We start from the raw sequence: 27,805 nt of genomic DNA on the forward strand, positions 1-27,805 counted from the left end.
TTTTCTTTTTTTGTGTCAGCAGGTATTATAGTTGTGAGCAGTGTGGGATTAGCCCAAGCTATTTCCAAGTCAGATGGGTCCATTTTTAGCCAGCGCACATGGTTTAAGCAAGGGTAAAATTGTTCTTGTCATCTTTTTGAGTGTCAATCAGTAAAACAATATTTACATCCTATTTTGGGCATACTCAATCTGTGAAAGAAGATCTGCAATCTGCATGCTTGAATTTTTTTATACATGAAAATCTACATTATTAATTTGTCATCTAAGTAACAGGGAATATAAGCTATACTCTAACAAAAACAATAATATTTAAAGTTAAAAGCATCAAAGTACCATTATTTAGCCTACCAGTTAGTTCCCTGCAAATAATAGTTAGATTTCATTATCTTCCAGCCAATCACCATCTATCCATTCCATACAAAATTTAGACGTGGCGATATGGAAAATGTAAGTAAATGGAATTTGCTAGGTTTACAAAGAAGGCCGTAGAAGTGGCTGTATGGCATACAACCTTATTCCAGCCCACTTTGACTACTAGTTAAAAGAAAGTGCCACCAATAAATTCATAAAATAACAAGCTACCTATTTCATATTAAACATCCCAAATTGAGAGTACTAACTTAAATAATAGTAGCAAACCTTGAAGAGTGACCATGTGCAAAAAAAGCATCAGGGGAAGATTGGTCATAGGCCTTAGCTGAAAAAATCCTGTCTATTTTTGTGTTCGCTCAATTGATTTGGCCCCGCCCACATGAGGCCACTTCTTGATTTTTTTTCCATGACCACTTTAAGTTCCCAATCCGCCCCTGATGTTGGGACCTATAATATTGCACAAAGGCTGGATGAATTAAATATAAACTATACATTTCTGCATTGTGAAAGTGAAACATTAATGGGATGTACAGGCTGACACCATTACCTGTTACATACACATGAACTTGTAAACGTTTTGCATTTTGCAAGAAAGCAGTAAAACGTGATTAGAAGTGTACGCCTTGTGTGTTACTGTAAGTGCTCCAATAATATTATGCGAGTGCTGTCATTGGCTGCACGGTTACGTTTTGCTATTTTGTTTTGTAATTTGTGAAACCCCCAAAAAAAGACGTCGATATACATTATTTCCATGTGTGGTCAGCAGAGGGCGCAGCGGTTGTTGTCCCAATACAGCAGGTAATTGACCCATGTAGGGAGGGAGTGAAAACAAGAGAGGAAGGTTGAGCCAGTGAGAGGTCCTGGGTGGGGAAGCCAGTGTCTAACAGCCCTCAAAGCTTCCCATCATTTACTGTTCTATCTTGGAAGAGCTGCAGCTCCCGATATGGGGACAGCTCCTGCAGCATGGATTTTCCTGTTATTTTTCCTGTTGAGTACAGACCCGGGAGAATGCAAGGTAATTTCTAACCAGCTCATCTTAGTACAGTTCAGGTGTTGCAAAGTGACTTTTAAGTATAACATACTGGCTTTCGTTTTAAAAAAAAAGATATTTCATGTCGGGGCATGTTTAACAAGCATAAGAGGCTCTGCAGTGAAGACTGTTCACCAATATATGCAACATCTACATCTGGTGTTATAAATACTATTTTCGTTAAAATTTATATTAGTTTAAATTTGAGTTGCATATGATTTTCTCAGTCAAGCTGTATCACATTTCATTCTTATTGAATGTTATTACTCCTATTCTGTTACTACCCTATTTTTATTATTTTAGTTGTTTAACCCATAATCATCAACTTTTATATATAAAGACTATGTATTGTTAATTTATATGATATCTCAACACCATAAGGGACTAACTTATATTTTGTGTTCATACTGCCCATGGAAGAGGAAGATTTAGGACTGAACTCTTCATGGTTATATTCTGCTTCTAGTAAATATTCAATTTTTTTAATTAATTAAATTGTATGTAATTTGTTTTATTACAGTAAGATTTCCAGACACTGAAGCAAATATGCAGCACAAAGGTTTCCCCCACTGCCGCAACTGGTGTGAACTAAGCCTGTGCGTTTGTGCATGTTTTTGAGGAGTACAATTTCAGAGCCGGAGTTGGTGGTGTTGATGTTGTATACTATGTGAGAATGTGTGTGCATGCATTGAGAAGTTGTGTTTTGCAACCTGAGCCTGTCCTTTCTCCTGCTGCTCTTAATCAATTTCACGCCTACCTTAGCCAGAGAAGCGCACCCCCCTTTGGAATGCAGTCCAGTTATTTGAGGACACAGGGCTGCATTGATTCTGCAGCTCAATCTAATTAAAAGTGCATTGCTTGGCTAAAGGAGTGGAGGTGGGATAAATTAAACTTACATATTTTCCTAAATGCAAATAAACATTCTAAATCACACTCTAGGTTAAGAATGTACATTTTGGTATGTTTGCAGTAAGTAAATTAGTATAAAATAAATACAATCACAGTATGTGTTATTCAAATACTTAGTTCGGATAATACTGCTGGATGATGCAGATATTGTATTGCAGGTTTGTCATTTGGTTAGTGGTGCTGACATGAAGATCACTGTAGTCTTTTCATCTCCGTGCAGGGATAGTTTTAGGAAGTGTTCATGATCAGATTGAAATATTTATATATGTAGTATACAATGGTTGATGAAATAAATTTGGATAATTGTTATGGCTCTGAGTTATATATCTGTGGATTATGTTTTAGACATGAGGGTTGGTTGCTCAGATAATGTTACTGCACTATAAAATAACATTATAAAATAATTCTGTAGTTCCGTTTTACTCACATCTTATGTGTTTACATTCTCCTGTAGTGAGCAGGATTGTAAGATGTGAATTTGTTCTGCTTCCAACATTGGGGCACAGTTGGTTTCCATATGTTCTTTACAAGTCTGCTAATTGCAAGTCACCCATGTAAAGAGACATTTTGAACCCCTGATGATTAGATATTTTTAACCCTGAAGGTTTTGTGTTTGGGTTTTTTCCTTTCCTTTTTTACCTCTTTCCTCAAAGCATTCATTTGTGACTCTAATGCACAGGTTCTTCATATTTTGTTCTCATAGAAAATCTGTCACCAGATGGAATGCTTTGGATATTTTTTTTTGGAGGGGGGGGGGGGGGGTTAAAAATGTTTTTAAAAAGTAAAATAATAATGCCGTGTGTGAAGGAGGAGTTGGCTAAAGCTTGCTAACATAAGGAACATGGGATGGAGCTGTAAAATGATGTTATTGTTTAAAGAAATCCCTGAAAAAATCAGTTATTTTTTTTGTTTTTCTTTATAACCTAAATCGCCGTTGCAGGTTATAAGAACAATTTTGGAATTTATCATTTTTACCTTGTTTTTTTTTTCTTCTTGCTATTAATGTTTTATGATTCTGAACTACCATAGTAACCACAGGCAAATGATGTATGGAGCAAATAGGCTTTGGAACAGTTCTCTGGACACTCTCTGCAGTGTGCCATCCTAGTACTTTCCCCTCTGCCATCATTTGACCTGCTGTGCGCCTGCATATAGCAGCCAACCTTGTTTGCCAACCAGAGAGCATTTGAAAAGGAGATAATGATTTGTAGTGGGATAGCTTCCAAAAATTACTATTATATGCATGACTAAAAGGTTCTTAACTTGCTACTTATATAAAAAAAATATATTTTATGTGGGATGCTTAACATCTAGTGCATTTTCAGTCCATAATTTAAACTACAAGTAAAGGTCTCCCTAAATGAATTTAGGACAGCACCATGTTTTAAAGATTTGTCCCTGGAATTGCCCATTGGCTTCAGTATCGGCATCATGGATGAGTAATTAAAATGCGTTTCTAGTGACAATGACATAATCATGTCCAGTGAACATGTCATGATCACGTTTGTATGTGTCATGAATGAATGAAAAGAACCTACATTTCCATGAAGTCTGCTTTTATGTGCCTGTTTTTTATTTGTGTGAATTATTTTACTGTGCGAGTCCCCACCACTCCCGCTGCTGGGAGGTTATTCCATGGATCTACATGCACATGCCATACAACAAATAGTCGTTTGAGATTATATTAAAATGTTGGCCACTACGTTAAACCAATCTGTGTTTTGTTTTTTGCCATAGGTGCAGTAGCTTACATAGGGGGAATAGTTCCAGCAAAGTAGCAACTTCTGGTAGAGTAGTTGCATGTGTGAATATCGTTTCTATGACCTTTCTTAAAAAATGGTTGGCATTTGTCAAAACTTTTCCAAAGGATAAAGAGGGGGGGGTTGTCCAATGCAACTAATCTAATCAGATTGTCATGTTTTAGTGCAGTTTTGAAAATGAAGTGCTATTTATTGGCATAGTTGCCTACACTCCAGAATTCCTGGGAGTCCGGGAGACTCCAGAATTCCTGGGAGTCCGGGAGACTCCAGAATTCCTGGGAGTCCGGGAGACTCCAGAATTCCTGGGAGTCCGGGAGACTCCAGAATTCCTGGGAGTCCGGGAGACTCCAGAATTCCTGGGAGTCCGGGAGACTCCAGAATTCCTGGGAGTCCGGGAGACTCCAGAATTCCTGGGAGTCCGGGAGACTCCAGAATTCCTGGGAGTCCGGGAGACTCCAGAATTCCTGGGAGTCCGGGAGGACTCCCAGAAGAACAGGCAAATGTCCTGATTACTAGCCGTGTGTTTAGTTGGGTGGTGGGGGGCGGGACTTATGACGCGATTCGCGCGTCATAGTAACCCGACCCCTGTTATAGGCTTATAAAGGTTGTGTGAAGTTAGGAGGTGGAGCCACGATGACGCGATTCACCAAGCCCCCCCCCCCCATGATCTCCCGCATCGCAACTTGCCAAAGTTGGCATGTATGTTTATTAATTGCTTCTGCCTTTGCTTCAGTTTCCTAAATATCTCCAAGAACAACTTGTAGAAGTAAGTTGAGAACTGTATTTATTATTGTTTAATTATACAGTACCACCATATTAGGCAATACTTTCCAGAGATTATTGAATCAATCACATCAGTCCCTGCCCCATTGGAGCTTATAGTCTAAACTCCCTACTGAAATGTGTTGTATTACTGAGTTAAATGCTAATGATTACATAAATCTCAGCAGTCGATAACTGTCCATCCTGTTGCTGCCAGTTGCAGTTTATTAAAAGCTGCTTAGAAGAAAAGGATTCTGTAGCTAGCAGTTCTATGCAGTGCAGCTGCAATCCTTGTTCTGTTATCGTCATATCAGGATAACAGAAGAAAAGGATTCTATAGCTAGCAGTTCTATGCAGTGCAGACTGGAATGGACACTGCATTTCACCTTTAGGTTTCTTATAAAAAAATATTAAAGGGTTTATTTATTAAAGGGTGAAAACATCTCTTTTCTACGGGAAGACGGCTTCACCCTACATGTGAAAGGGTCACTACAAGTACAGCTGCAATCCTTGTTCTGTTATAGTCATATCAGGATGCTAACAGAAGAAAATGGATGAAAAATACTTTATTCCTAGAATTAAGCATTTTTTTACAATGGGCGATATATATATTTTAGGTTGAGCCAGCTAGTTGTATGATACGTGTACATATCTCTTACTGCAGCGGGAAGCTCTGCTGCCTCTGCAATATTTTAATAATATTTTAATAACAATCTATGATGGTGATAAGTGATTTTCTATTGCCGCAATATAAAATCAGCCCTATCGCTGTATATGAGTAACTACAAACCTAAACCCTTGGGTTTACTTGTCTATTTACCTTTTCAGTTATTCTGTGCAAGCAGCTGGCCCGGGTTGTGGAGTAACTGTGGACCTACTGAACTGGTCAGGGTTTCAGTCCATTCGAGCAGCAGATTCACTAAGCCCATATGAAAAAATAGATTTTGTTTTGCAGGGTGAGATTATTCAAATAAGCTTAAGTTGTGGAGAGGACACAATAAGAGGGGTATTTCCCATTTTCCAGGAGGGAGCACAGCGTTGGTCTCCCCACAAATTGTCCTAATTTTGGCAGAGACAATAGAGATCCAGGCTACTTTCACTGGGATGGCCTTTGTACGGAATGTACATTTTCAGATAATGCAATAAAAACATTCATGCGTAATAGTGACATATAATAAACACAGATCCCTCACTCTTATGATTAAGTAGATCAGGCTGAAAATAGCAGTGTTATAGTAAAAAAATATGGGGTTGGACTTTCATCATCACCATTTATTTATATAGCGCCACTGATTCCGCAGCGCTGTACAGAGAACTCTTTCACATCAGTCCCTGCCCAATTGGAGCTTACAGTCTAAATTCCCTAACATACACACACAGACTAGGGTCAATTTTGTTAGCAGCCAATTAACCTACTAGTATGATTTTTGGAGTGTGGGAGGAAACCCACGCAAACACGGGGAGAACATACAAACTCCACACAGATAAGGCCATGGTTGGGAATTGAACTCAGTGCTGTTAGGCAGATGTGCTAACCACTAAGCCACAGTGCTGCCCGGACTTTAAAGTGATGTTTTTACTGTTTTCTTACGCACTTGACAGACAAAAAAAGTGTATTTGCTGCAATAAAAATGCAGCACAAGAGCATATATTTTGCAGTTCGTAAATGAGCCTTAAAGTTATAATTGTGCATTTGGGCAACATAGAGCTGAGCCCAGTTATGTAGAACACGGAGATCTAATTTAAAGGCCATATGCAGTTTTGTCAAATGCGATTGTACCCTCCTCTGAGGAATTCGGGACACATCCATCCATAAAACTTGTTTATATGTGAAAACTAGTTTTCACCTAAAAAATCTGTACATTTACTCCTCAATTAGGAAAGAATGTTGTCTAATTAGTAAACTGTTGCTACTTGCAATTAATTAGGGAAATAATGCAATACAGGCTAGTACCGCCAAATTGTTAAACTGGGAATCCACAGATTAGGGTTAGCAGCGCTTTAAGGCAAATACAGGGTTCAAAACAAAAACTATTGAAGATAGATTGTTATGACCAGTAGAGGACCTTTCCCTAGACGGTATACGGTGCAGTTGATAATTCAGCTTACTCAAATGAATGGCGGAGTAAGACCTCTGCAGCAACGTCTCATGGCTAAATGAGTAGACAGCTGCCATCATGTTTATGCCTTTCTTATATCCTGTCTTTGGCCCAATGTCTTTGATGGGCTGTTAGAAAAAAAGAGCCCTCTGTTTTAAAGCCAAAGCAGAAGGTCTGTGACATATAGCATGCACAGAGCATACGTTGTCCGCAGAAGCACAGCTGTGCAGACAGTCTCCTATGTCCCATCACTCACATCAATAGGCTGTATTGAGATAAAAATGTTAAACTGCTTCCTGTGTAACACTTAGTACAATGTACTTTGTAGACTCTCCTTGATCAGTTAAATGATAGGATAGGACCTTTTTTGTTCTGTTGGTTTTTTTTTTTAAATAAATTGCAGCAGAGGACACCTCTTTGCTTTCCAGGCTTCCTCAGAATATCTAAGAATAGAGAAACCATTTTCCTTTTCCAGAGATTATTCTAATGCACTTGAAGTGTTAACTTCACTATTACTCCATTCATGGATACGGGGGTTGCTAAATCATGTGAGTACATGGGACACCTGCAACCACTTTTTTGTTTTTATGTTCTACTTCCTGTGTTGTGTTCCTTGTTCCCATGTTTGGATGTGCTGCAAACAAGTAATGCTGTTGTGGTTATGCCATTTACATTCAATACAGATGCGTTCTTATTGTCCGAGTGTGTTCCTCATTTACAAAGCCTGAATTTTAAGATCAGTATTCTAGCACATCAGCATAACTTACAGTCATGGCTAAAAAATATTGGCACCCTTGCACTTTTACTCTAATAATGCACCATTTCTTCCAGAAAATTGTTCAAATGGAAAAAAAAAAAAATGTCTGCATCCACATATGTATTATTTCTTTTGGTTTTCAGTGGAATAAAACACACAAAAAGCCCTAGCTTACTCCACACAGGAATCCTTAATAGACGAAAAAAAATTATTGGCACCATTTCAGAAGTAGTTAGAAATAATTAGATTTCAAGCAGATGATTCTCCTTCACTTTGGAACTGAACTCGCCTGTGGTGAGTAGCAGGTGCCTGCAATATAAATATCACTCATTAAACGGACATGAATAGAGAAAAGGACTCCTGTTTTGTATCGCTGTGTGTACTGCAATGAGCATGGAGAAAATCCAGAGGTCCGACAGAAGTTTGTAGTTTAACATGGACAATCTCCAGGCTACAAATCAGTGTCCAGAGATCTTGATGCTCATGTTTCCACCATATATGATGTTGTTAGGAAATTTAAGGCACATGAAACTGTAGCCAACCTCCCTGGTCATGATTGCAAAAGTGAACTTGAATCCGTTTGACAAGCTGACCTTCAGACACAAAGTTTTAACTCGCGCTATCAGTCGCCATCTCAATGAAAGGGGGTTAAATGGTAGGATAGTCTCACTGCTGAGGGAGAGACATAGGAAAGCCAAACTGGAGTTGCCAAGAAACACTTGGAGAAGCCAAATACCTTCTGAGAGAATGTGGACAGGTGAGACCAAATTATAGCTTTTTATGTAAAATACATCATCCCTATGTTTGCAAACAGCAAAATGAAACGGTCAAATAAAATGACACCTTCCCTTCCGTCAAACCCAGAGCATCTTATAGTGATGTTTTGGGGTGCTCTGCTCATCTGGCACTGTGTGACTTGAACGTGTGCATGACCTCATGAAACTGGATATTTTGGAACACACCCTTACCCAAAGTTAGAAACTGAAATGTCCTTCGAAAGACACAGGTTTTTAAGCAGACAGTGCCCCAAACACACGTAAAAAAAAGGACCCAGAAACGGTTCAAGATAAGATGCTGGACCGTTCTGAAGTGGCCAACAATGCCCAGATCTAAATCCCATAAAATACCTGTGTGGAAATCTGAAAAGAGCAGTTGGGAGACGGCACCCTAAAATGTGGGAGAACTGGAGCAGTTTGTACAAGAAGGGTGGACCAAACTAGCAGTAGAGAGGTGCAGGAAGCTCATCCATAGCTATAGAATGCGGGTGATTGCAGTTATTTTGACCAGAGGCTGTGCTACCAAGTATTAAGTCTAGGGTGTCATTAATTTTGCTAATGCCATTTATTTTCATTTTATGACTTACAAGGATATTCAGCTTTAAATTCAGAATAAATACAAAGGTTCTGTAATATTAACAGAGAGAGCATTGTGAAGACCAAACACTGTTGCTCATTTTAATTTGAGGAAATTGTGAGTTATTTGAAAGTGCAAGGGTGGCAATATTTTTACTTACATCTGTGTAAATACCAAATATATGTAAAACATGTATGCTATATATCATTGTTTGTTCTGCTCTGAAAAAGCCTACAGACACTGGCTTGCAAAAAGGAGATTGTGATGTCTAGTGTTAAAAGTGGCAGTGAAGCAACTTTTTATATATGTACAAAAGGAGAAATGCGTTGGAGTCAATATAAAATTGCTTATTTTACTACAAATGTACAGCATAACTGTCATGAATATGGCCTAATAATAATGATTATGATGAAAATAATGTTATGATATATCCTAAACTCAGAACTTAATTTAGCCAAAATGATTCCCAGGTAATCGCTCTGTTTAAGCAAACAAAGGGATACTTTATAATGTGCTTTTTATTGCTTTACATTGATTATTTAGTCAGTTATCATAACAACAGGGTGATGTTACGATTAGGTCTATGGTTAGTGGGTGCCTAAAACTCTGAATAAGTGTAATAATGTCATAATCCATTGCTCTTAATGCCCCCACATGGAGTGCTGGATGCCGAGATAAAGGCAGAGCAGCCAGCAGCCTCTTTAATGAAGCTGTTGGCTGCTGCTTCTTCATATTGGTGTTGAGCTGGGAGTGCCAGACTACCAGTCTGAGGAACAGAGGATGCTGCCCCACTCTCCGTCTGCTAAAGTAAGAAGCAGGATAACTTGCATAAGGGAGTCATAAAATCATCTTTCCTAAAAACAAATATCACAAAATCTCATTTCATATGTTTATGTGCAGAAAATGATACAATTTATTTGTTGAATTAATGTCATATCACTGCTGTCTTCCAGAAGGGAGTTATGGTATGTTATTGAAGCCCATTACAAAACTATTAGACAAAAGGGCAAAACATTTGATGAAGACAATAAGGCAATTGTCAGTTGTTGGGGATCTGTCTGCTGTTGAAAGGTTGTCCGACCCTTTTAGACTTCAGATTACTCTAAAGAATGTGTGAATATAGATCTACAATTTCTGTTAATTAACATTTTATCTTAATAAACTGTTTTATATGTTGATACAATATAACTATTTTTATTCAATAAGCATTGTGACTTATTAAATCCTATTTTAATAACATTCTGTCTTTGTATTCTTAAAGAATGCATGTTTTTATTATGCTACATTTATGTAGAGAATTGTTCGGTTTATGGTAATTCTGTTTAAATTAGGTTGTAATTGTGTTTTGGGAGTGGGGGAGTAACCGAAGACCTGCTAAGATGACTGTCTGCTTTTGAAATGACTCTTAATGATGGAAGGGCTTTGTTTTGAAGTGAACATATCACAGATATTTTTACGTGTTTTTAGTAATCTCTAATTTTTAGACAGGCCAGGTGTTTTGGTTTTTTTATTAACCCTTTGGTACCCACATGATACACATGCCCAGGTGGATCTTGCTCTGACAATCATTTAGAATAAGGAAAGAATTAGATTTTTTGTACCCGTGGGTGGTCAGCTGGCAGAAAGCCACTGACGCTGACCACGAAACAGGAAATTTATTTTGCCCTTCGTTCGTCCATCCCATGACTCCAAATGCTTTTTCACAGCATATAGTGCTGTCTTGGAATCAGGATTTCTTTACATTTCAAACTGTATTTCTTCATATTACAAACAGACTGTGGTCAAAAGAAGGGATTGTTGAACAGCAGGATCTGGCTGCACAAGTGTGTGTCCAAATTGCACATTAATATTGGCATTCTGGCTGAAATGCCAGTTCTGCTCATATATGGACACGCTAACTAAGTATTTAGTTTGGACTAAAATGTTTTACATGTATTGAATGAAAGTATTAGACTTCTGTCTGTTGTTGTTGTTTTTAATTCAGCCTCAAACTTCAGTCTTGAATAAAACCGAACGAACCCACCCACTCTGGTCAAAAATAGTTTTTCTTCTAATATTGGAAAGCATTAGAACATCTGATGTCTTGCATACCATAGATGTTTGGGATACTCATCGTTAAATTTACTGACGCACATGATCTCTCCAAGATAGTGCCTGTAGAATGTAAAATTCACTCCAGATTTTTGTCAACACAGAGAGAAGAAAGTGAGTGTTTAAAAGCCAAATTCTCACCTCCCTGTCAACAATCTTATGCAACACCAACATGAATGTAAAACCACACTTCTGGTGACCTAAGGACTTTGAATAGAAATCAACATACAGCTTGATGTTGATTCAGCAAGAGAAGCTCCGCTTTGTAGATGTACACTTTGCATGTTTGGATTCATTGCAACTCAGTAGGAACAGAATTATCTGGGATAATATGTAAGGAATCCTTCTGGTTTTCTCTGAAGTCATGCCAGTTTTCCATTTGTCTACGCAGATAACCAGCCAGTTTATTTTTTAAGTACATTCCCCATATTGTAGATGTTAACCAGATGTGGGGATTTTTTTTTTTTTTTTTAAGTAGTCATATATTTTTGTTCCACACTCTGCAGTGAAAGTTATTTTTGTTAGATGAAAGAAAAATTTCCTTGATTGAAATGGGCAGATCGGAAGCTCTGGATGAAGGCATTGCTGTTGTGTAATAATCATGCTTTGTATTCGTTTCTGCATGGTAAAAAGGAAGATGTGGAGAGAAGAGTGCGACTATAGTAAGGATTCTTACTATACAATTTTCCCTCCTCTATACTGCCAGCTAGGAGCAGGCATTGGAAAATGGCGTTACAAAGAGGGTTACATTGAATTGATATATTTGTTTAATACACATTTATTTACATGGTGTTTGTGGTTTGTTATTCATAAGACATAGTCAACGAAACTGTAGATAGTTTGCAAAATATTTGTGATTTTCTAAATAAATTCAGTCTGTTTTCTACATTTTGTGTTTTAGGTATATTATGATTGTGGAGCTGTGCTGAACCCCACAGGCAAAGACCTGATTTTATCTCCGGGTTTTCCTAACAACTACCTCCCTGGCTCTCACTGTTTGTGGCAGATCTTTGTTCCTGCAGGCTCCAGCATAGTTTTGGAAACTCTGTACTTTGATGTATTTGAAAGCTCAGGTAATACTGAACCTGCAGTCAGCTCTTCCTCTTCTGAGCGCTCACATTCTGCCAATAAGAGAGCTAAGCAGGATGGATATATGGAGGCATCTTTGCCAAATGACCTAGAAATGGTGCCAACTGCAGAACTTGAGGGTCATGCAAATGAGGCCAACAGCCAAGTCTTTACCCCAGACACATGGGATAAAAGTGAAAAAGTTATGAAACGGTTATTAGAATTACAGGATTTGACAGAACAAAACCTTCTCAGCCAAGGGCCAGATGCATCACAGAAAGAGAGATTTTCCACGGTTACAAAGAATTTCGATGATCTTACTGAAGATGTCAACAGACCCATGAAACTACTGGCTCCTGTCACTTCTAGATTGACAACCGTTTTTTTCCAGCAGGTGAGTGAAGGTGTGACGTCATCGTCCATAGGCATTGACACTGACCCCTTCACTACAACGTCTCCAGTACTGGAAGTGTGCCCGCTTGATGTCCTCTACATTACAGACCTTGTCACTTACTCCTCTCGCTTTTGTGGATTAAATTCCCCTTTAAACAAAAGTTTGACCTTTGGGTCTCCTGTTGAAATGATTGAGGTGGTTTTGGAGCTAATTACAACCACTAACCATGGCCGAGGCTTTGCCATACTTTTCTCTTACCATAACCAGTCTTTGGTGACCACTATGGGTGTTCGGGAGAGACGGGGCAGGGATGGTGTTGTGCTGCTAGCTGTCATTGCTGCTACCATCTCGTTTGCTTTGGTTCTGCTGCTGGTGCTTTGCTTGTCTAATAGGTAAGAATTTATTATTAATGCTCATGTCAAACCAATTACCATCTGTATTCGCTCCATCATGTAACCCATAAGTAAACTGTGTTCCCATTTGCTGAAATGTGCTATTTAACTGATGCATTGAAAAGGCAATATAATGCAAAACTGTGAGATAATGTATTGAACACTGGTATAACTCTATAGCGCTGTCTGATCTTGCTATTTAATTACATCTCTAATATGTTTGATAGGTTTAGTTTTTAACCAAAAAATAGTTTACTTTTTTTTTTATATAAGTGGTGGTCGACGGTAGAAATCGTTGTAGTTTAGCTGAGAATATAAAGTGGACCCATATTTTTAATTGCAATAATTGGTCTGTAATCCTACATATATAGGACATATACAGCTTGTACCCAGATCTGGACAAGCAATTAAATTTTTAAAGTAATATGTACCTGCATTCATAGAGAAAGTTCTCCCCATATTAAAGCTTGTTAATAGCTACTAATATACAATGAGAACAAAATATTGAAGCTTTTCTTTATACAGCCTTACACTATATTGTTTCAGATATCCCAAGGAGCTGTAATTGGTCATCAGTGTCTCATACTCTATGTATCAGCTGTAACACATATGACTGTACTGAACAACCAAGCCATTTTACTTTATGCATAGCCTATTAGGATTTGTAGCATTTCTGTGCTGAAATGATTGAGCAATTTCACAGCAATATTCATGATGAATTGCATTATTTTATTTTCTTTGCTACGTGCCACTGGAAACTTGCACTCAGTTCGTGTGACAATACATGCAGTTATATCGGCAAATTGGTCTAATGTTAACTCCTGAGGTGCACACAGGGCCGTAACTAGGGCTGTGCGATAGGGGCGACCGCCCAGGGTGCAGGGTGCAACGCTGAAGGGGGGAGCAGTTTAGGAATATTTTAGGTTCATTTGGTTAAAATTGAGGGCTGCATGTGACTTTCTCGCCCCAGGCGCTAGAATTTTAAGTTATGGCTCTGGGTGCACATTGTGGACACTTTACAGGGAGTGTGGGGCTGAAATGTTACAACAGTGGGCACCATGGATAGTATAGATTACTAAAGTAAGTACAAATGAGAGTTGTCCTGCAGTGTGGTTGAGCTGTCTTACACTGAAAACACCATCAATAAGTGCTCATCAGTAGGTCACCTGTACCACTTCAGTGCTGTAGTCCTGTGCAATTCATGCAGAATAATGAATTGATTGATTTATTCAGCAATAAAGCAAGCAAATAAATTGTAGCTTAGAAACCAGAAAGCCATGGGCACGTTTCCTAGTTTTAGATCACTTATCAGGATGTATTTACAAGCTTACACATCGTATAGATAAGAGAGCCAAATTATCATCTATTTTCTTGTTTTTATGTATTGATGAAAACATCTGCCTTGATTAGGCACTTTGTAACGTCAAACAGTAGCCAATAATATATAGACCAATCTATTTTGTGAAACGCAAATTACAGAGCAATATAATTACCTCATGGTGATTATACATAACTGACAGTAAATTAATCTTAGTATATATTACACTTGGCTAAGTCTTTGTCTTACACGTTAGTGAGCGTATGAGGGCCATCCAGCAGGCACAGGGAGGGCACAGTCCATGCTGCCAGTGATTGTGTGGTAGATACAGATGAACCATGAAATACAGAGGTACTGGACTGTGTCCCTTGTTTACTGTGTGCTGTGTCTGAAAGGGTCATTTGTTCATTAGCCAGGAATGCTGACCCTATTTGGTCAATGGGAGTTGGGTTTAAAGAATGCCTGCCTTCATCCCTTTTGGACAATACCCGGCTAGCACAGGATAGAGGACCAAAAGTATTCCACACATGGAATGCCATCGTGACCTAGCAAAATGCATTCCATCATTTAGCATTAAAGGCGTAATAGACAGAATACCGAAGTGTAACATTTTGTCTTTTTTTTATATACAGGGTGTATAGCATCTCTTATCAGCAACCTGTTACCCAGTGAGTTCCAAAAATAAATTGCTGCTACTCTGTGATTTCCTACACAGATATAATTATCAATTGTTCCTGTACAGTCACTATGAGGAGCAACGCTAACCAATTTAATGAGGAGAAAAATGTTAGGGACGGTATGAGAAAAGACTTATTAAATGTAATTTTGTATGTTCTATGCACGGTGCTCCAAATTAAGGGAAAAAGTCCTCTAGCGAAAAACGTGAAGTACCAAGTGTTCTTGGTAATAAATACCACTGCTGTATGATTGTTTATAGCTGCAACACACTGTCAAAGCTTATGCTAATAGCAGTGACATATATTTGTCTGGTGTGCATTAATATATGGGTGTTCATATTTATTATTGTTTAAATAGTGGCAATTATATTACACAGCACAGCGCAGAGGATCTGTATGTATGTATGATATATATATATATATATATATATATATATATTAGTACAGAATATAATTACTATTATGCACAACAGAGTTTGGTGTTGATTGTGGCTGATTTGGAGCAGTGTAAGTGACTCAACAGATAATAGTTCAAAAACAATTGCCCGTCGCTGCTTCCCCCCCCCCCCCCCCCCAAAAAAAAACCTCCAAACATGCCGCTAGCACTGTTTATTTTTATTTTTTTAATTTTTTTTTACATAATCCTCTATTCTCATTACGAGATAACTCTCCTTAAAGATAATGAGCAGAACAGCTGCAGTCCAAACCTAATTCACCCCCAGGAGCATGACCCACAAGATAATCCTAACCCTCCCCTGGCCCCTAACTCTCTAGCAAACCATGGTCTGCAGTCTAACAATAAAACCTATCTCTGACTTTTTTTTGTGTGACCCACAACATGATAGATATGTCCTGGGTCACATCTGCTCTCTAAATTAATTCTAAAGTACAGCTGCGATATGGAGACCATAGACATGCCACACTTCACATCCGTTTCTGCTCTCATAATGAGATGGTTTAAATGGCATGGGTATAATACTGATGGAGCAGGCTCAACTTGGGGTAGCCCTCTTTTCCCCCACTGACCCCTTACCCGTTGTCTCACTTGAATCCTCAACATTGAATGGCTGCTATTTTATTAAATTTTGTTTTGGGATGCTTTGTCTTTATGACCAGATCCTGTTGACATACTATGTTCCCCTTGAGTTTTGTTAGTTACATCATGTCATAGTTATGTGAAATGTTACTCTTCAGTTAATGTGATTGTGATCTTTGTGGAGTAACCCCCTGTGTGGGGGTCTCCATGACCCTCGTTCCAATTCCCTTTTGTTTTTGTTCCTTGTTTTATACCCTTGAAAAATTTCAATAAAAATTATTGATGTTAAAAACAAACAAACACAAAAACCTAGCAAAATAGTAGGTGAAACTCATGAAAATCTAGAACAATCTTTAATTTAAGGTTCATCTACTTTAGCCAATGTATAACTTGATATACATGCTTCAACATTCAATATGTGTGCTGTACAACTAAACCTCAAATTACTATAGGGTTAGTCTTGGCACTAGTTATAAAGGGGGCAGATGATACACACTGTAACACTTGTAAATGTCAAGTCAGTGGTTCACTTATTTTCATAATCATGGAATGAGTGATTGAGATGAGTAATACATGTTTTTACACATAACACTAATATCACTTATTATGTGTTGAATCATTCAGGCAGAGGATATGTCCCAAGAGAGAACTCAATGACAGCCAGATGACAGCACAAGTAAGTTTGATCATTTTATTGACTTAAAAATGTTCTTTCAACTGTTACAGCAAACTTAAGTAATCAGTAAATCGGTGATCCCAAAACCTTTCTGGAATGGGGGCACTAGTTAGAGATATTTTAGGAGGATGGATGGTGGTAACACGATTCACAAATTAGAATAAGCCTCTTGTTGTAATGCAGTCCATGGACAGTGAACACTCATATTATGTCACAGAACATGTTTTCGTAAGATTTGTGGTATTTTATTGATCTATGTTTTTTCAGAGTGGAATTCAGAATACGGCCTTGGAAGTCAATGAGCTCCAGTTGGTGGTAGAAGACCTTCAAAACAGGGAGTTGGAATCTGCCAGTCAGGTTGAGGAGGGTAAGTGGTTTAATGCTCTTATAAATTATTATATATCATCATGTGGACACCCATTTATTTGATTTACAAAGTCTGGGTGCACTAAATATGAAGCCCCAGGCAAAGTAATCTTTCTGGGGTTCTCCACATGATCATGATACCAGCATTACTTCCATGTTAATGATATTGCTGCAGCTCCTCTTCAATTAATACTTAAAGGTTTCTTCACCTTTGTACAACTGCTCCTTAATTTAACCTTTCCCATTACCTAAAATGAAGATGCCAGATTACATAACATATATTGTTGGAGAGTTGAGTACATCCATACCTCTTCATGTAAGCTCTAAAGTGATATGGATTGCTTGCTATACCAGCTGAAAGCCGCAGACTAGGGAGTAAAGTGATATGCAGACACTTTGCGTAATTCAGGTAACTGGGTTACAGAGAGGGACCACCTAAGGGCGTTTTATAAATCTAGTGGGCCTGTGCACTACATGGTGAATACGCCACTAGAACAACCTCATTTGTCTTTGAGGGAACAGGTTAAATTTGAGGTTTTGTTGCAAAGTGAACAACATCTTTAATGATGGACATTTACTAAAACTATTCTGCAGGTAAATTTGATGAAACCAATCAGAATCTTGTTTTCAGTTTGTAAGCTGTATTCTAAAATGATGGGATTTCGTGATTTCTATAGACAATATCACTATTTCTGCCCATTGTCCTGTAGAAAATGCCCTCCATGGTCTTGTAGTTTAGTAAATGTTGCACCATCCTATGAAGAGGCTGCTTCAGACAATGCTGGGGGAAAGGAATTCCAGATCATTTGCAAGTCATTATCATTAGTCATATAATCATGTGTCAGTCTATGAAGTCATCACAACTGCAGCCTGCTGATGCGGAGACACTCCTTACTTGCTAGGCCTTGTATTGTCAGGTTCAGCCATTTACACACATGCCTATGCATTACCGCAATATAACTTACACATTAAGTATTTAATGAGTAAGCATTTTAGTGCATTTAGCTGGAAAAATATCATAGTAAAATTGCATGGCATTTTGAATTATGGGAAAATACAGTATATATATCCATTGTGTCTCAGATTTACCAAGATGGTTCTGCAGGGATGTAGTTAAAAAGTTGACAGTGAAAATGTGTGTAGCAAAATGTTGAAAGTCATAGGGCTAGATTTACTAAATTTTGAAAAAGTGGAGATGTTGCTTATAGCAACCAATCAGATTATAGTTGTCATTTATTTAGTGCATTCTGCAAAATGACTGTTAGAATCTGATTGGTTGCTATAGGCAACATCTACACTTTTTCAAACCCGCAGTTTAGTAAATATACCCCATAGTGTTTACATGTTCGCAAGGTCAACAATCATAGGGCCTAATTCAACAAGGCACATATTCTGAGCACAACCCAGATTCAGTATTATACGCACATCTTTAGACTTTGCGTACTCCGGAATTCATCAAAACACGGATCTCAAGATTCGTGTGTTTTTGAAATCGGGGGCAGGTCTCTGGTTCTCTGCTACACAAGACTCTGCTGAATACGTCCAATACCTATGTGGACCATAAATTCGTCAAAGAATGCACAGGATTTTTTTTTCTCTTTAATTAATGTCGCCTAGTAATAATGTAGGTATTAATGATTAAAAAAAAAAAAAAAAAAAGTTTTTTTTTTTTTTTTTTTATTCACCCCCTCTGTCCCCATTAAATACATTATTAGGATGATCTTAATGTTTGCTGAGCATAAAATCATTTTGACAGTTGCATACACGTTATAGGATGTATTCGAGACTTCATCACTACTGATCAGGACTTAGACTAGCCCTGTAGCTGGTGCAGAAAAACAAGTAACTTTCAGACGACCAGAGCTCGATTCCGACGTAGCTGTGTGAGCTTGAGTTTGACGCGCCTCTGCTGTCAATTAACTACGGCAAAACGCCCCTTCTCAGGAGTTCACTCCCTGACATCATAGGTTGTAATAAGTGTCCTAGGCTTGCGAAGATGGAGTGGACAGCTCTGCGGTCACGGATGTATCTCTGTTCTGGGCATGCGCAGAGTGACTTTGAAGACGATGAATCAGGCCCATAAGGTTGACTTAGTTAGACGTTTTCTATATCAACATTTTAATTGTGTAGACCTTATGAACATGTACACATTATGACTGTCGACCTTATAACGGTCGACATTTTGGTGTACACATTTTTACTGTCGACATTTTGACCGTTGAATTTTCATACCCAACCCCGGTTCTGTAGGCCCTTAACCAGGAATGCTTACCTTACCAGAACGAGAAAAATGGTTCCTTGAATCCGCTTGAAACATAGGGTGCAAATCCAAAATCTGATTGGTGTATCCTGAAAACATGTGGGAGACCTAGCAATGTTGTTCTTATTCAGCTGCTAAGCGATCAAAGGTGGTGGCAAAGTTTTATGGAAAAGCATGGTATGAAAGGTATAGTTTTGCCGATCGTTGCATGTAAAGGCTGTGGAAGAGTTATTTGTTTTGTTTTTTGTAAGTTTTCTGGTTGACGCAGTCTCCTGAGACGCAATAGTCCTGCCCCAGCGTGAACTTGCCATTCTCTAGCTCTCTTTCTCTAGTAGCTGCAGCTGTTTCACAGCAGACGCATCGGGAAGATCCTTCCTCATCAACTATTACAGTGACCGATTCCAACAGTGACGAGGTTTTTGTCATCTCATCTGGAAATAACACAGATCGTCGTACATTTCACACTTACCCACTACAGGTCAGTACGTTATGTGTACTTCATTTAAGGCCTGCACAAAAAGACACTTTTTAGACACCTAGTAGGAAATGCACAATCTGTGTACGGTTTGATATAATCATAAGTAAGCAAAGTACACAATCATTTAATGGTTTATGTATAAAAGCAACTGTGCCACTCAAAAGCCTAAAGCAACACCCAAAATAAAATCTCATCTGAGTGCTTTACACTTGTGCATAGCAAAGGTGATGTACATAAAGTATATGTCCACCTGTTGCCACCGTGCTTAATGTAATACTCTTTGAATTTGGATCAAGTATGACCACATGTGGTGACATATAGACACAGATGCTTGTTTGTTGTTATACTAACCTTGGGAAAGGCTCTAACCTACTTCCGTACTTGGGAGTCTGCAGCCTCAGCCAGTCCAGTAAGGTGGTCTGCCAATCTACCGGAGCAATCTGACTACTCTGTGTTCCATTATGTACAGTCTAAGAACATGGAGAGATGTCACTTGCAGCAGGAAGAGTACTGTTATGGTGTAATAGAAATTGGGGAGTAGTATGTGTTGGAAAGATTAGAATCATAAGGGGAGTAGTATGTGTAATGGAGATCACATTGTATAGTACATGCACTATAGTGGTAATAACTTATCCCTTTTATTCTGCTCGTCCTTTTATACCCTGTTTTTGTTAGCATTGGAATATTCCCAGTACAGTCAATCAGATTATCATAATGTTGGCAGCAACAGGAGATGTGTGCTGATCTGGTGGGAGGCAGTGTGATTGTGCTCATTAGATTACATGTGAGGTAAGCAGCAAGCTACAGACTCAGAGTGGTAGTGAAGGCGCAGGGTCCACAACAACACTGCGTAGTAATAGAAGGCCCACTCACACTGATACAAGAAGATTGTGGTGTTAAACACAGCACTTTAAAAAAAATAAAAAATAATTTCATACATCACACTTGTTTGTTTTATTTGGATTTTGCTTGTGTAAATATTAAAGGCTAAATGTGTCAAATTATTTTTGTTGTAGGAATTAGCTTATGTGATGGTGCTAATGTCTGTACATAAAACTGACTGTTCAGTAAAGTTGTATTGTTTGCTTGGGTTCTCCATAATTCCATTGTCTACTCACTGATCCCTGCTCTCTGTTTTCTATATATGATAATCCTCTCACAACTCTTATTATCTTACTCCCAAACATCTTGGCAGTATGACCTCTTGATAAGGAATCTGTGTGACCTCTTTGTCAGATTTCCTTTACATAGAGGGCCTTCAATGGCAGAGAGAGAGGGCAAATAGGTAGCACACATAAACTGGAGTATGCACATAGTTTGCACAGAGAGATAGCACTGACCTATGTTGTTTCTTTCTTCTGTGCTACGCATAATTAAGCAAAGAAAATAATAATAAGCAGTTAAAGTCCTTTTTAGTGTGGCTGTGTTTTTACTATTCATTATTTAAGCTAGATGCAATCACTGGTCCTGGCAAGCGAATATTTTATCATGATGCAATTTAACAATAAAGCGTAATGCAGTGGTGTAGGTTCATTTTTTGGGGGACAACAAATATATAATCTTACCAGATATTTATTATCTGATGCATAAACTATATGTCCCTTCAACCTTTGTGCATAATAACTTTTTTTTTTTTTTTTTGCATTTTATTTTTTTTAATTTAAGATATAAACTGATGGAATTAATACTTGGTGGGGGAGAATGTATGCATGTCAAGTGTAATCAATAAACAAGCGATATATAAAACAACAACAAAAAAAGTTGCAAGTGCAATTATAAAATGTAAACAGAAAATGCAAAGAATACAACAAGACTGTAGGTTACTGGTATAACCAAACCTCATAGAATGATTCAATACAGTAATCTCCACGGAGGACCCGGAGATGGGTCCCAAGTATGCTCGGCAAAAGGTGTTTATAGTTAAAGTGGTGTATGTATAATAAGTTTTGACAGCCTTTTTTTATATGTTTATGAATTAAAAGAAGCTTTCACGATTATTTTTATGTCCGTTAAAGCATTGTATGTTCTAATGCCTTATCTTGCAAATCCAATCTGACCCACTGTCCATAGCTTTTCTATCCATTACTCATGCAAAATTCCGAAAGTGTGCGGCTCATGTTAAACTTGTAAGATGATTTTCACCCATATTACTGAAATCCCAATAAAACAGAATTGCTCCCACGCTACTTAGCAGAGTTCAGAATAAGCTTCTTGTGAGTAGGTTTCCTTATCTTCAGACGTTTGTTTCTCTAGATGCGAATTCCTGCAGCAGTTTTTGAATATTGCACTCCATTTAAAAGGAAACTGCAAGTCAGTCTTGCATGATTTATGATGCTATTTACTGGACCAACTTGTCAAATGTGATGGTCTACAAGTGGATTAGGTTGAGACAGCAATGGGTTCCTTCATTGGTACAGGAACCCATCTTCCTTTCTCTCTGTGCTGGCCCTTCACTGCTTTTGCCTCCTCCTCCTATGGCTGTGACTACCGAATGGGGGTTGGAGGGAACTTAGTCCGATGAATATTCAGAAAGTTCTTTTAATATTTTGATGCACTCGTCACCATTTAATCATAAGTGTTGTAAGTTCACTACCACTTCCTACTTTGTATTTTCATTGTATTCTCTATTTATAGGAAGGAAACTTAAAGAGGAGCAAAACCAGCCCTGCCTCTGTGTCCGACTGGCTCACTTCAGATTGCTCTAGTGTGGGTCTAAGTATAGAGGACAAGGCAAATGAAGGTGAAGACGTAGATCCATGCAGACAGAGAACCTGGAGTGTTCGCACATTTAACAGTCTCCTGCCTCAGCTACAGATGAAATGGCTCCGCCGGACTTCTAGCGGTTCCTTCACAAAACTGGTGGACAGTGTGAGTGCCTTGAATGTGAGCATACTATTGTTGGGCCTGGGCCTGTCGCTGGGATTCACTTCTGCACTCGGTGAGACAGGACTGCTGGGTAGGCTGGTGATAATGACATCACCAGGTTTGGTGTGGGCACACTGACAGTTTAATGGATCTACCCTGCCTTTACAAATAGTGGATCCAGTGTTAACTGGATTTTTTTTAGCATGTAGCATGCAATCTGCTTTTAGGTCCTGATAACCCTAGATTTAATCCTGTAAGTGTATAGGGAACATCTGTCAGACCCCAAACACTGAGGGGGAGCCTACCAAAAGCGAAAAAAAATATTTAGGAGTGATATATTTTCAAAAAAGCACCTCCTCTATAACCCCCTCCCAAGCACAATGGGATTCTGATATGTTTTTTGCGTGACTTGCATAATAAACATAATAAGCATAATAAATGATGATGAGTCACCCCCTAAAATGCGCCAAATAGTCCCCCATCCAAAATTTGTCTTCCAAACTTAAAAATGAGGGACATGCCCAATGTATGACATATCATTAGCTAAAAAAAAAACTTTTAAAAATTCACAAGTCTACTTTTGTTCCTGGACCTTATAACTATTTCAGGCCTTGTATAAAGTACACTATTTGGTAGTACTAGAATTTGTGATTTTGTGTAAATTATTGGGCTTGCACTAATTGAGTCAATGTAATTATGGGAAGTTCTGTGCTGCCGTTTTTGTCTTTGTGGCTCCATTGGTTTGAAAATATTCTCCTTCTAGAATTCGGGCTCCTGCAATGCTTGTATTAACATAATTTATGAGAATGGTTTCTGTACTGCACAATGCACCCAAAGTGTGGAAGAACAATTGAGAAGATTTCAAAGTATACAAAACCCAGGGGTAAATGTATCAAGCTCCGATTTTGAAAATCCAGCGACTTTCTCGGGAGAGTTGGAACTCGATGATGTTTGAACTTGAGATATCATGTAAACTCGCCAGAGATGTGTTTCTGTCAAAATCGTCATTTCCAAAATCGATAGACATCAAAGTCCCGACTGTTTGTCACTCTAGCTATACAAGTCTCAAAAATATGAAGCTGCGATTAAGCAAACTCTCCTGAGTTTGCTTTAAAAATTGACAGATACAACACGCTGCTTCCTAACTGCGAGATTAGTAAACACATCACTGTTATGCTGCCCTGCCTATACAGCCGGAGGTCCAGCGGCTGTTAAAAGTTTAAAAACAGATAAATGTTCAGGGGGAAAAAAACAAAACATTGGATTCCCCCCGCCCGAGCACTATTAACCCTAGTGCTGCCAGCCCACTGCTGGTTGCGTGAAAAATTGAGAAAATTTGCGTGGGGGTCCCCCCGATTTTCATGCAACCAGCCTGGGGTGGGTGGCACTCAAGCAGGGGGACACGCGGTGGGGGTTCCCCTGCCATAATGACAACCAACCCCAGGCTGTTTAGCGCTGGGCTGGATTCCCTAGGAAGTGGGGTCCGCCCAAAAAAGAGCGGGTTTTCCCTCTAGGAATACCCAGGCCAGTGCTGAAAGCACTATGGCTCTTCCTACCACTGTGGTTAGTAGGGTAATAACGGCGTTAATAAAGTAAAAAAAAGACGCCATTTTGTTTCGCGGAACTACAAGTCCCAGCCATGCCAGGTTGCTATCAACAGTGTGGACATGCTGATGCTTGTATAACTACAAGCACCAGCATACCCATGGAAGCCAGGTACAAGCCACACGAACCAAAATGGCCTGACACCCATTGCTGGCTTAGACCTGTAGTTCCACAAAACTAAATGTTTACAAAACCACAACACCCTGTTTAAAACTATAACGTTTTAATAAAAATAATAAAACCCCAATAGACAGACTACCCTCATTCATACCACATAAATTTATTAAAAATAATTAAACCTCAATATACTTGCCAGTCTGATTTCTTCATCTGTTGTCAGCAGCTTCTAATCCAAAATGCTTGTAAACCGTGTCCCAAAATAATTGTATTCCAATTGTCCATGCTTGGAAATATCTTCTGTTCTTTTGGCCAGAAGGGAACCCCATAATTGTATTCCAAAGCGGAACATGCCTGGTTTAAAAAAAAAAAGAAAAGATGAACGATGACGCTAAAACAACTCGTACACTGTACAAGCCCCGACACGCAATGACTATAACAGAGCCGCAAGCTCGGTTTATAGTCCATGGGATTTTCCCACGCTGTCATTGAGGGATTCCTAGAGAGGAAACTTGCTAGTTTTTTCGGCAGACCCCACTCCCTAGGGAATCCAGCCCAGTGCTGAATAGCCTGGAGTTGGTTGTCATTATAGCAGGGGGATCCCTGCCACGTGTCCCCCAGCTATAGTGCCACCCACCCTGGGCTAGTTTGTTTAGTGCTGGTTATTTGAAAATCGGGGGAACCCAACGGAAATTTTTCCCCGATTTTTATTTATTTTTTTTCCTTTACGCAACCAGTAGGTTGGCAGCACATGGGGTTAATAGTGGTTGACAGCAGGACCCCACACTTTTTTATTTTTTATTTTTTACATTTAGCTAATTTGACACTTTTGCCAGCTGCCGGACCTCCGGCTGTATAGGCAGGGCAGTGTAACAGTGATGTGTTTACTAATCTCGCAGCTAGCTAAACACTGGAGTGTTTGATCTTCACAATCGCAGGTCATCTCTGGTGATTTGCTGCGATTTCAGAGTAAAAATCGCAGCTTAATGCATCTGGCGTCTTGGGGACTGGAATAGCAGGTTATCACCCGCGATTTGCCGCAATTTTAAATCGCTGAAAAAAATCTGACCTTGATACATTTACCCCCCAGTCTTCTGTTTTCAAAAATGGTTGTTCTTCTAATTGACAGTTTCTACCCTTTACTTATGGAATGGGTGAAGTATAAATTAACATAGCTCTTGGTTCATTTAATTAAACTAATGTAATATTTTTAGATTCTTTTTCTATTTTAACAAACTATTTTAATTCCTTTTCCTATATATGTTGTAAATAACAAATGCACCATTTACATTTTCAGGGTTGTAATGCACCTGCTGAAAGTCTAAGCTCTAAGAAACCTAGAAGAGCTGGTTCTGCTATACAGATCGGAGACAATTCCACTCGTCTATACTCAGAATCTTCAGACAGTAATGCCTCTTATCCCCTCACCCAGTCTTCACAGCTCCAGCGAACACTCCCACCATGCAACCTCAAGAGGACACGCCCATACTTTGGTTTACTAAATGATTCGAACTGTGACGGCTCTGAGCAAAAGTCTGTCTGCGCTAAGGAGAACTACAATTTGTATCAAAAGTCTGCCATTGAGTTTACAAGCTTATCCAAAACAATAACAGGCAATGGACTTCGTTCCAAAGAGGTCTCAATGGATTTTGAGAAGCCAAACACTGTTTTTGTTATTTGTGAAGAGGCAGACGACCAGCAGCCTTTAGTATTTGATGACCAACTCAACCTTTCCACAGAATGTCTGCCGGTAAATCATGATATTAGTTGCAAAGCTGATGACTGCTCCATTGCATTCACAGAGGCTTGCTCTCATTTAAGCCCATGCATGGAATCTTCAGGAGCTTCCACTTTTCAGTCCGTGAAAACAAATGTATGCTTGGGTTCAGCTGGGAACTTGACCAATCATTATACTACAGCTGTTGGTAAGCTGGACTCTGCAGTATGTGCACAATTTACATCCCCACCAATAGGATTAGTAACAGAATGATTGCACGTAAAAGATCCACAGCATGTTTTTAAAGGTTGCCACACTGCCACAAATTCAAAGGTATCAGGAACTGATGTTGCTACTACGCAGTGACCTTAAATAACTTCTCCTTTTCCTGACCCAACAAATTTGTGTTCATTTTATCTGACCCTTGGTAAAGGCACTGAAAATGGGTTCCTGATATAATTAGAGGACATCACCATCTTCAACTTTATTTGTGATTATAATTCTAACAACACTACTTTTCCATTGTGCATGCACTGCATTATAGTTCATTCAGAATCATACATTTCTCACAGCTAGGCTGCGTCCCGCTAGTATTTTTTAGCGAAGTCTCATGCCTGTAGCATCATGTAGTCCTTCTGGGTTTCCACAACAAACAATTAGTTGGTGTTGGATAGAATAAGGTTTGGTAGACACACAATTGAACTCTATGGACTTATGTCACTGCTTTTCCCTGGTAACTTTCATTTATTGATCTCCACTTTTGGATTACAGCGATCATGCACAGTCCACTTCCCTTAGTAATGCACAGTGGTGTAATATGAAGCTGTGCAAAACCACAGTTACTTGTCGCACAAATAAACATTGTTATGAACACTGCAGGAGCCGTATTAACCAGCACAGATTGCATTTCTTCACGTCACAATCAGCCCTTTCTTGGACGACCACTCTGCCTTTACCATATGCGTTTGCCATGTACATTGTCCTCAATTTTGAATGTGAGCACTTGATAATACTATGCATTGGCAGTGTATGTATTTAAATATCTGTGGGTCCAGATCTAACTTGTAGTATATATTTTAATTAATAGCTGGCTAGACCTTATGCCGTATATTTATCTGTGCCCAAAACAACAATCTAATCCTGATTATACATACGCTACATAGGATTATAAAAATCAACTGTTTTTTTGTAAAATGTGACTACTCTTAAATGCCTTCAGTTGAAAAGCTATTGTCTTTCTTTAAATTACCAGAACATGTAACTAAGGGTGTATGCTATGTGTATACATGTCAACGCTCTGAAAAAGGGGAAACCATATTAGATCAATGTTCCATGAACAGAAGAAGATATGAAAATTATAATCACTACAATCTATAGATTAGTTTGTGTTTTGGGAGGGGGGGAGTGCAAAGATGTATTAAGAGACTACACATGATTGAAGTACTTGTATGACTTAATAAAATGCATTGTAGTTTAAATAAAATAATAATTTTCATGGAATGAAATGTAAAGTAATTGTTTTTTTTCTGGATTTCAAATACCTAGTTATTGGGCCATGCTAGAAATCAAGAATTCTATTTAATTTCTGACAATGGTGATTTTTTTATATCACCGAAAACTGCCATTGAGGATAATTCTACTGCAGTTTGCTGCTGTCTTCACTTTTTATTATATGGAATAAATATTCTTGGAGTTTATCTATG

General features: G+C 38.7%; 1 protein-coding gene across 2 annotated transcripts; it reads left to right on the forward strand.

The window, feature by feature from the left end:
* Positions 1-1,237: 1,237 nt before the first annotated feature.
* On the forward strand, positions 1,238-27,805 carry LOC142161387 (uncharacterized). 2 transcript variants are annotated; one of them, XM_075216960.1, is made up of 7 exons: positions 1,238-1,387; positions 12,035-12,987; positions 16,643-16,694; positions 16,962-17,061; positions 19,653-19,798; positions 22,433-22,681; positions 25,683-27,805. In XM_075216960.1, the coding sequence occupies exons 1-7, from the start codon at positions 1,316-1,318 to the stop codon at positions 26,373-26,375; spliced, it is 2,265 nt and encodes a 754-aa protein (XP_075073061.1). In that variant the 5' UTR covers positions 1,238-1,315; the 3' UTR covers positions 26,376-27,805. The 2 variants fall into 2 exon arrangements, with proteins under 2 accessions (XP_075073061.1, XP_075073070.1); XM_075216969.1 differs by having other exon boundaries at positions 1,239-1,387; positions 22,433-22,666.

The sequence above is a fragment of the Mixophyes fleayi genome, chromosome 1 (assembly GCF_038048845.1).
Source record: "Mixophyes fleayi isolate aMixFle1 chromosome 1, aMixFle1.hap1, whole genome shotgun sequence".
NCBI classification, from domain to species: domain Eukaryota; kingdom Metazoa; phylum Chordata; class Amphibia; order Anura; family Limnodynastidae; genus Mixophyes; species Mixophyes fleayi.